Genomic DNA, 11089 nt, shown 5'->3' with positions numbered 1-11089 from the left:
ATGTATGTCAAACAGTAGGGAGCAACTCGTCTTATTTTACTAAAATATGGAAAAAAAAAACCACTCAATTGAATGGTTGATTAGTCTATCTGTGTTCCCTCAAATACAATTAATTTGTGCTCATATAAACCAATGCAATGGCGTTTTTAGAAAATTCTGGAGACCAAACCCAAAGTGAATGGTCAAAAGCATTGCAAAAGAAATTTCTCAGACAAAAGTTCTTTCTAGAAAAAAGGTTCTTTAGTATTTTTCCACATCCAGGTTCTCTAAAGTCAATTAGATGCCACTTTACCGTCGAGGTCAGTTTCTGGGTATCTCATCTATTAAAAAAATAATTGTGAAAGATTTGGTTACGGCAAGTTTGGTTAGTTGTGTCATTTTCATATATCAAAACTACATACATATCTTACAGATCAGCTTTTTCATTACAATATATGTAGCTATGTGCAGATGACCGGTGAGGAGAGAGTGTTCTTTGAGCCAAAAAGTATACAAACATATAGTCGCCCTTGCACCAATGATTCACACCCTAATTAATTAGTTATCTAGATCAAACTAGCATTTATGCTCTTTTTAAACCATCAGCTAGCTAGCATACAAATTAATAGTATTAAAATGTTTTATTATACCCACATGATGTGTTTTCACTCATATATTATTGGGAATAAGATCAAGTAATTAAAATATCATATACAACATTATTTTAATTCAAACACTCTTTTTTATTATTGGGTTAAGTAAAACTATGTAGTTGCGGTGTTATCAATGTTTGACAAAAAAAAATCATGAACCTAGTATTTATATGAATATCACCCTACAGCACCAAGTTGTAAGCTATTTTGGATTTTCTAGATAAAAGTTTTTATCATATATCTAGACATAATATATATGTCTAAGTGCATATATAGCAAAATCAATATAACTAGAAAAGCTTTGGAATGGAGAGAGTACTTATCAATACCAGGAGCATGTGATCAAGATCTTTACAGGTCCTATATATATACTTCATACGTACGTACGTGCTTGCAACCTTGCACTACTTTAATCGTACGTTGTCTTTAATCAAATGCCCTGAATACAGGATAAAATATATAGAAGCAAAAACATATATATGGAAGTAACTTGGCAAACAAACCATACATACATTCATTTCATGCAAACTCCACACAATAGGAGTAGTGATGACACTACTAATCAGTCTCCATGTCAAATATACCTTACCAGATAGTATATATATACCCCGTGCACCAATTTTGATTAATTAATCCCTGTGAACAATAGTGTTGAAAAGTAGAAAAGTGGCGCTATGGACACAATGCAGGACGAACACCTTTAAGTTCAAAACCAAATGGCAGAAAAAAGGGTTAACCAAAGAGCAACTTTACTTTAAACTCCTACCTGTGACCATCATGAGCTAGCAGTGTGCTTCTACAGTTGCTGATGAAGAATAGCAGTTGATGAACAGACCGGCGGATTGACCATCTCCTGTTCCTCCATCGTCCTAGCTATAGCTAGCTGCTAGCATTTGCTCAAACTCAACCATGCATGCATCTCGAAAATATCTTCTTGACATTGGCCCAGCCGGAGTGTATTACCAAGTCTACAACGAGCCACCGCCATTGCCACCAGTGGTGGACGAAGAATGGAATCCAGGAATAATGTTCATCGGCCAAGTTGAACCGGCACTGCCAGTGCCACCACCGTCGCTGCCACTGCCACCAGCAGCATTCCCATCCCAGCCACCGTGTGCTCCTGATCCGTGGCGTAGAGCCGCCATGTACTGCCTCTGTAAGCTCATGTCTTGTCCTTTACTGTCCTCCATCTTCTTTGGCGACCCTTCCTGCCTTCCCGTGGTAGCAGTAGCACTGGTCGTCGTGGGCTGCCCTAAAGTGAACGCCGCCGCAGCTGAGCCGCCGCCGCCTCCTCGGTTAGCTTCCAAACCCAGTTGGTACGTCGGCGGCTGTGGAAGGTCCAGTATTCCCCCAGTCATGAACGGGAACTGCCGCTGCTGCTGCTGCTGCACTCTCCACTGCTCCAGAGATGCACCGATGGTGGTGCCGCCGCCGCTTGCCACCGGGAACTGATCCACCGTGTCCAGGTGCTGCATGCCGAGCAGCGGCAGTCCGGCGGAGAACGCTAACCCTAGGTTGGGCCCCGGCGGGTGCATCGAGCCCAAGAACGGCAAGTGGTGGTGAGAGAAAGAGCTGAGACCCGGAGTGATGATCGCACCGGTTACGCCCGGAGTAGTGGACGGCGTAGCTGACGGACCACCGAGCAGCCTGCCCGAGGAGGACGTCTTGGAGGAGGAGGAAGACCCGGCGGCGGCGGCGGAGGAGGACTTGGACGAACGCTTGTTGCGGCGGCAGCCTCCGCCGACGGGGACGTTGCGGAGGGATCCGCCGCGCGTCCAGTAGCGGCGGCACGTCTTGCAGAAGTGGCGGGGCTGGGAGAGGGAGTAGTTGTTGTAGTAGCAGAACTTGGTGTTGGTGGACTCGCAGCGCGGGCACTTGAGCGCCGGCTCCGGCTGCGGCATCCGCGCCAGCCGCGCGCGCTCCGCCATCGAGTTGGGCCTCGCGTGCGCGGCCACGGCGGCACTGGCCGCCGATGAGCTTCTCGGCAAGCCACTGGGCTCCGGAGCCGCGGCTGTGGCAGCCGCCGGACCCACGGGCAGCAGCGGTGCATCGGCTCCCCCGCTCGCCCTCGGCTGCTGACCTTGCTGCTGCTACACATAACAAGCATATGTTAGACGACGATCGATGTTACATATCATCAAAAGAGAAGGAAAAAGGAAGCCAGAATTGCCACTGAATATTCTTCATTGAGATGAGAACAGATATCTTTGTGCCAAATTAAGTCCTTTAATTTGCCATGATGAACGAAGAACAAGCTAGTGTGTATGCACGGACCAATCTAGCTATAGATTCAAGGCTAGCTAGGTATGTACGTAGCTAGATGGCCTTGTTAAACATAGAAGCTAGCTAGAGGGAGATGAAGCTCATGCTGCTGCAGTACCTGGTTATTCCAATTAGGTGGATGTGGATCTAGGTAGACCGGCACTGAAGGTGAAGGGAACACCATGGAGGCCCTGCTGAGATATACTTCTCTCTCTTTTCGCTCTTCTAGCTAGTCAGCTTTCCGGCTGCTTTGAATTCCGATCTTTTCTTTATAATTTGCACTTTCTTTGCTGCGGATTTGTGTTTGGAAAGAAAAGGAAGCATGCGAGGAAGAAAGAGGTGGAGAGACCTCTGGCAAGCTCGCTCGGAGGTGGTGGAGAATCACATCCCACCACCAAGTCGATGGAGAGAGTACTAGCAGGCAGCAATGAGAGAGAGAGAAAGAGGATGAAGGAGGACTGGAGGAGAGAGAAAGGAGAAAGCTGGAAAGAGAAAGCAAGGGCAAAAGCATGAATTTATCTATGCTCCTTTTATGAGTAGTAATTGTTGTCTTTTGTATTTCTAGTATTTATTACTTTCTTGTGGGGTCTACTTGAGAATGAAGAGATAAAGGGAGATGTGGGGGATAGAGCTTATTAAAAGTTGCTTAATTGCTAAGGCTGACCTGATTTAGCAGGATACTAAAGCAGAGGACGACGCAGAACTGCAGAAGCGCAATGCCAATCGATATTTTATAGAGAAACGCTTCACAGCGTTAGGAGTTGATGTGCATTATATTAGAGCCTGTTTGGCATAACTCATAAATAGATTCATGAAGTGTTGTAAGCTGTTTTTTTTTTTTTTGCCAAACACTCACAAAGACATGAGTCATCTATGAATTGAAGCTTCATATATGAAGTTGTTTTATATATTCTCCTCTTACGAAGACATGAAATGGGATGAAGCTAAGGCCTTGTTTAGTTCCCACCAAAATCCAAAAAGTTTTCAAGATTCCCCATCACATCGAATCTTGCGGTACATGCATGAATCACTAAATATAGACAAAAATTAAAACTAATTACACAGTTTGCCTGTAAATCGTGAGATGAATCTTTTGATCCTAATTAGTCTATAATTGGATAATATTTGCCACAAACAAACGAAAGTGCTACAGTAGCGAAATCCAAAAAGTTTTCACATCTAAAATAAATAGCTTATCTTAGCTCTCCCTTATTTCTCTCTCATCTATTTATGAAGCTATTGATGATTGTGTTTTGTGAAACATTTTTTTAAATAGCTCAGCTTCAACTAAAAGGTTGCTTATAAAAACAACTTCAAAAATGAAATTGGGTTGTGCCAAAACGAGGTCATAGTTATGTAGTTGTGAAGCGATTCAAATGAGCAAAAATGTAGGGCTAAAATAAATACTCCCATGTACACTATCGTTGGATGCATATTGAGCATGTGAAATAAGCAAAGTATTCTCATCCAATTTCCACATAGCACTTCCTAGCTTCATGCATTTTTTTTAACACTTTCAGCCACGTAACCACTTCTCCGGAGAATCAAAAGCGGACTCAGAGGAGCTCTACTCCAAATAGTTCTAACTTGGTATATATAAACACCTATGGACAAAAATACCCATGTAATTAATCTTCTTCATCCCATGAGATTCATCCATTCTAAATTGTAAGTCATTTTAAGAATCTTAGAAAGTCAAAGCATATCAATAGATGTACTATGAAAAATATTTACTTGATATCATGAATGTTATTATTATTATTATATAAATTTAATTAAACTTAGGATATTTTGACTCTCCAAGATTTTTGAAATGACTTATAATTTGGAATAAATTGAGTACATAGGTATGTCTGGGGTCATGGGAAACATATAAAGTGGCAGCTTTCAGGCATTAGTAGAAATTATAATAGCAATAGTAGGAAAATTGTAATGGCATTTTTCAGATCGCGCAAAAAATATAATGGCAACATTCTAATGAACAGACTAAAAAAAGAATGAAAGAATGGTATATAGACATTGCATAGTACCAGAGACCAATCCGAGTAATGGTGAAATGTCTTTAATAGCTAATCATACCATGGCTGGAATCCTTCTTTTTTCCCTATATATGGCCGGAATGACGGCATGTCATTTTCTTTATGATAAAGCACGGAATGTTATTCAATTCCAGTCGCGGTCAAGATTTACAGGACGAAGAGAGGCCTATCGCATCGCACGATGTTTTCTGCGCAAAGTGCGTTTTCAGAATTATCTGAAGATTCACATATCAATCAAAGGGAAACAACATCCACACCACTCGCCTGTGTTTGGCTGCTTCCACCACAAATCACAAGCAAGCAAGCAGAGCTTCATAACAACGGCTGGTCACACGCAGTGGTATATAGAGGATAAAAAGGCGTTTGCCCCTAGCCGCCGTTTGTCTTGTCCTGCTATAACCAGAACTAATCCATCCAAGGTATAATCATCATCAAACGCAATAACATGTCAAAACAATGCTAAGGTTAAAGGTTGGCTAGCTCCTCCACCTTGTACGTTCGTGGTGTTTCAGGATATAGATGGATCATCATCACAAGCCCAGCCTAGGAGTTCAGCTCTCCCTCAGCTGTTGGCGCAGCAGCCACGTGATCACTGATATGATCGGCCGGCCACCTGATCGAACTGGACGCGACGGCGGCGGTCACACGGGCGGAGGCGGCGCGGAGCTCGATGGAAGACGGGACGAAAAACCTGACCGGCCGGACTTACTGAGGAGACGTTGCGCTGTGGCGCCTAGCTAGCGCTGCGGCCGGGGCCGGGCCGGGGTGGTGCCGTGCGCTGTCTGCCTCTGCTTCAATCCTCGTGTGGTCACCGTGGCCGCATGCCCGGCCAGCCGCCGGCGGTACTGGGAATGGCTACATGCATAGCATTTCACGTAGTACTCATGCTTGATGCTGCTGCTTGGTACAATGCATGTTGTCTTGATGCAATGTCAGAGACGATATAATATGGTGCGAGCTCTCTGTCGCGCGCGTTGTGTCTGAGTGACAGCAGATGACACGCCGTAGCCCGTAGGTGAGGTGAGGGGAGCAACGCCCACGCAGGTGCTGTGCTGTTGTGCCGGTCGGGAACCCGGGAATCACGGCGGCGAAGTAGGCCTGGCCGGCCGGACGGACGTCCGGGAGCTTTCGCAGGGCCAACGACGGCCTGCTGCATGGTGTACCTGGCTGTGTGCTGGCCCTCGCTAGCCTTGCCTGTCACTGCATTTGTAACAATCACTTAATTTGTGACCTACTATATTGTCGATCCTGTGTTGGAATTGGAATGTGTATAGCCTTCGACTTTTCTATAGATAAGTTGAAGGCATGTGTTGGAATTGGAATGTATGTATACCTCGCTCAAAGAGCTGTGCTGTGACTCTTTGAGCGAGGTATGTGAACGAACCTGCAGCCATGCCTCCATCATCTATGCATGCCTGAACCTGAAGAACTACTCGTTATGAAAACTCTAGAATAATTGTATACTGAATGTTTTTAAGGAATTTGGCGGTGCATATCTTTTTTTTTTTCGTAGACCACGCCGGAGTTGGCCGTGCATATCTAACTACCTGTTTATTAGCGGTGTTTACTGAACAGGAGACATGGTAGCATGGTGGGAGTATGATCCAGCTAAAGTAGGTCCTTTCCGTGCATTACTTATTAATTAACCTCCATGAGATCCCCGCACTGATTTCGCGAGCTTTCCTGGACCCTACGTATCTGCAGGCAAAGCTTAAAGTCGACGGAGCTAAAGTCGCAGGGAATATCCATGGGAATGGGGCTCATTTACTGTTGCCACACAGGGGAATATAACAGAAGATTTGTGGGTGCGATCAGGATGTGTGGGGCAGATTATGCCGGAGGTATGGTAGGATTCGATCGGGGTATCGTTGTATTGCTTGCAGGGCTAGGCAGTCTCAATGCTCTATATCTATTAATTTTTATAGATACCATATATAAAAATTATAAATCCAATAAATAATTTTTATATAACATTTTTTATCCAATCATATGTATTCTCTCTTCATTTTGTATTAGTTATATTCTTTTATGTCTTGGTTCTCGTGTAGATATAATTTTTATAATTTTAGTTCTTCTCTCGAATAGCTACATTATCACATCAGCAAAATATTTAGATGACAGTATAACTAATATTTATAGAAACAATGGTAATTTCTATGTTGGAAGTGCCTGTCACACCCGGTTTTAAAGAACAAAACCCGGCTAGCCATATGTGTGTCCAGGAAGTCCACACATACAACAACAGAAGCAATAGTATCAAAAATAGTGTTATATAGCGGAAACATACTTATAATTAGCACTTACATCAGAGTATCGCGGAACGGTAACTATTCTTCAGGCTCAATCTTCACAGGGACGGTTGACTGGGGGTAACATATGCCTAGCACTTCTTGTATCCTGAGAACATCGTTCATGACTCCATCCTTCCAATCAACTCTTTCTAGTGGACTGGAGTGGTGGGAAATAGCAAGAGTGAGCACATATCGTACTCAACAAGTATAACCAGGGGTTCATGAGGCTCAAAAAGCTGACACTGGTTTGACTGCATTTAGCTTTTATATTTACATAGCATATTTATCATTGGATAGCAAATATCAAGGTAGCATAATTAATCCCATAACCACATGATCAATGTATACAAGAATTAAGAATAACACATATAAACAACATAATAAACCATCATTTATCATTATTAATCATATTCATCAGTGTCCATCTATTCCGTCAGTTTTCCGGGCCGCCCGTATCCGTGGGCACGGCTAGTATACCAGATTTAACACTCTGCAGAGGTTGTACATCTTTACCCATGAGTCATGATTTACCCTTTCGCCCGAGGTAGCTAATCTCTTAACCCCCTTCCTAGGGAGGTCGGCAGGGATCACTATGAAGCCTTTCAAAAGTTCGTCTAACATGTTAGGGCCGCAAGGTTTCCTTTGCGCGCAGATATAGATACCCCCCTTCCGAATGGCACAATGACGCGCAGCCTATACACATAGGGACAGGGGCTCGCACTATACCCAAAACGGTTCAGCCCCTCCGCCCTTTCGGGTAACCTCTAACAAGCTAGAAAAGTTCTTCATACTGAGCTAAAGCCAGAGCCATATAGCCCTCATGGTTGTACGAGTTGTCCCAGCTTTTGCCAAGGGATAAGTCCTTATGGAGGGTCGAGATCAATCCAGCAAAAGCCAGAGTTCTTTCCACCCTTTATATTCAAGTTGCTAGAAAGCTTATTTTATTGTTTATTGTATATTCAAATATTCAAGTTACAAGATCATGGATTAATAATCAAGCACTAGCAAGAACTACCCAAATACATATCCAAATAGGTAACAAGGAATTCAGGATAACAATCATCTATGATTTTGCTAAGGTCATCAAGGTGGACACATGCATACATGATCAATATTGTATTAATTGTGTATAGGTAACAAGGATAGTCCCAAGTTATACTTGCCTTAAATATTTGCTCAATTCTCACACCTTCAGCTTTCGGTCATCACCTTCTGATCTTCAACGCCCACAAACGGTTCTCGTCTACTCGTATCAAACACCACACATAGACAAACATACAAGCAACAAATAAAAGCAACTAAGAACAATACACCACACAAGAGAAAAGAGCGTACTAAAAGAGAATCAATGCTACAAGATCGCAAGAAGCACTGGAACCGAACCTATCGTTAAAAGAAATTATTAATGGTAGTTTTATATTATAGAAGAGAAGCCTATATATTTGATTTATTTAAGTAAACAAAATAATTAAAAGTTATTAATTCAGATTAATGTTAGCATATTTATTTTCAAAGGTCAAGTTAAAACTAATCATATTTTATTTATAAATACTTAGATATCATTTATGCCAATTCAACACTAACATGTAAATACAAATTGACATATGAGAGCATTTAATCGAGTATAATATGCATGTATAGACTGGGCAAATTATAATTTAGGAATATAATTGTGTTGGAAACTAATCATGTTAATCATTTATATATAAAATACATAAGCATAAAATCTATTTTGATTTTTAATTATAAAACTAGATACAAGTATAATAATCAATTTAGTGTTTAGCTTTGCGTATAAAACCATATGACAGCTAAATTAAAGCACTTATATTTTAAGGTTGAACTAAGCATATTATAATTCAAAGGATATAAAGATTAATATTAGTTAAATCAACATTAATTTATGAAGGACCAAAATATAAACCTATTATGCTTTTAATTAGAAATACAATTGCGTAAGCATAAAGTAAATTAATATTTAACTTATGAAATTCAATGATGTGAGACATGTTAAACATCGTCGCTAACGCGTAGCTTAAACTCGACACAGTCATAATGCAACAAAACGTAATTATAACCCTAGGTCGAATTTAATTAGAAAGCTATTAAACGAATTACATTTGATATCAATAAATTTAGAACTGAGTTACATAATAAAAGTTCATACTACTATGTAGAGCACGTCGATACGAATCTAACGTAACTTGAATTACTCGAAATGAACGTAAAACGAATAAACGGCGGGGATTGAAGAAGCAGTGGCAAAGCCGTAAATATAATCATCTTCTACCTTGCTCCACGTTGTGCATCTGGACGTGACCTCCATGGCCACTGCAGGCTGCTGCTGCACCACGCACAGGAGGGAGGGATCTCGGCCGTAGAGCTTGCTGGCCGGCCGGCGCCGCAGCACGCCATGTGGAGGTGGCTAGCAGGACCAGCAGCTAGGGCTGCTCCCCTTGCTTATCACGAGTAGCATCTCGGCCTGCTGCTCTGCACAAACAAGCAGGGGCGCGAGCTTCTAGGACTAGCGCGGCATGAGGCCACGGGGGGACAGGATCAGGACGCGCAAGGAGTGGCCGGAGATATCCTGCACAATCGGAAAACGAAGAACTTCACGAGCGTCAATGGAGGTTCGCCGAAAAAGAAGAAGATGGGTTAGGGAATCGATCAAACGGGATGGGTTCGCAAAATAAATGGCGTGCCGGTGTAGAGGGCAACGAAACGAACCTCGTGGTGGAAGCGGAATTCACCGGAGATGAGAAACGTGACCGGAAAAGCTCGCCGAACCTCGCCGGAAGTTCGTCGGAGCTCTAGATGTCGAAACTTCGGCTTTAGATCTAGGACGATGAAAGTGGCGGCTTGGAAAAACGATTGTACTTTCAGAATCAGCGCGTTTAGGGCTACGCCGGCATATATATATTGTTAGGGTTTGATGTCATGGAAAAATTGGATATTTATTATTTTCAGATTTAATTAATTTCGTGAATAAAAATAATTCCAGAAAGTCCAGAATTGATATTTAGGGTCTGAAAAATACTTCGAAGGCTCCAAAAATTTGGAGAAAATTCTTAGAGACATTTTAGAACATGAGGAACCCAAATAAAGTATTCAGACCTCATGATAATTTAATATAGAGCATCTAAAAATTAGATTATGCTGGTAGAAAATGAGAAAAATTCTAGAAAAGATGGAAAATTTTCAAAGAAGGTTCAATAGGTCGGTTGATGGAAGATGAACTCAAAGGAATGATTTAGAGTAGAAGAATAGGATCCGGAGCAACTCCATATGAAAAGATTAAGACTGGGAACGTAGGGATTTTATTTTTTGACAGACACGTCGTAAAAAGATAAACGACTTACTAAACGCACTCTAAAACTTTACCCACTTAAAACACAGAGTCAAGTAACAAGCAAGCATCACATCACATCACAAAAACCTATCAAATTAAATTAGAAAAATTTATAGATTCACATATTTCCTATAACTAATTGATGCTATTTTCAACTAACTTTGGAAATTTTATCCAATTATCAAAACATTTATTTTAATTAGTGTTTTCTATGCACAACCCAAAATTTAAAAATTTTGGGGTGTGACAATCTACCCCACTTAACATGAATCTCGTCCCGAGATTCGAAGAGACTAGGAAGAAGGATAAAGCAGATCATCAAGGTTGCTTTGAGACTTTTGATGACATATGATTTAGGGGTTAAGTATTAATAAAAGTAGATGAAAATATCAAGGATTGGTTCTCAAGACTAATTCGAGATTTATGACATGGGATCAAAGGATTGAAGATCAGCACAGGTGGAAAAGAAAGATCAAGGAAGGTTAAGAAAATAGATAAAGGTTGATCACGGGTTTT

General features: G+C 41.7%; 1 protein-coding gene and 1 long non-coding RNA gene across 3 annotated transcripts; both read right to left on the bottom strand.

Annotated features, from left to right (window-relative positions):
• On the bottom strand, nt 1089-3375 carry LOC8081502 (dof zinc finger protein DOF3.6). Of its 2 annotated transcripts, none has more exons than XM_021454428.1 (2): nt 3013-3375; nt 1089-2722 (listed from the first exon to the last, which is right to left on the bottom strand). In XM_021454428.1, the coding sequence occupies exons 1-2, from the start codon at nt 3076-3078 to the stop codon at nt 1601-1603; spliced, it is 1188 nt and encodes a 395-aa protein (XP_021310103.1). In that variant the 5' UTR covers nt 3079-3375; the 3' UTR covers nt 1089-1600. The 2 variants fall into 2 exon arrangements, with proteins under 2 accessions (XP_021310103.1, XP_021310104.1); XM_021454429.1 differs by having other exon boundaries at nt 1089-2719; nt 3013-3374.
• LOC110432963 lies at nt 8381-10150 on the bottom strand. The gene is made up of 3 exons (XR_002450311.1): nt 9952-10150; nt 9515-9811; nt 8381-8467 (listed from the first exon to the last, which is right to left on the bottom strand). It is a non-coding gene; the product is annotated as an uncharacterized LOC110432963 (long non-coding RNA).

This window comes from Sorghum bicolor, chromosome 1, assembly GCF_000003195.3.
Source record: "Sorghum bicolor cultivar BTx623 chromosome 1, Sorghum_bicolor_NCBIv3, whole genome shotgun sequence".
Classification (NCBI taxonomy): Eukaryota; Viridiplantae; Streptophyta; class Magnoliopsida; order Poales; family Poaceae; genus Sorghum; species Sorghum bicolor.
The sequence above is the reverse complement of the archived record's forward strand: the minus strand, read 5'-3'. Positions and strand labels throughout refer to the sequence as shown.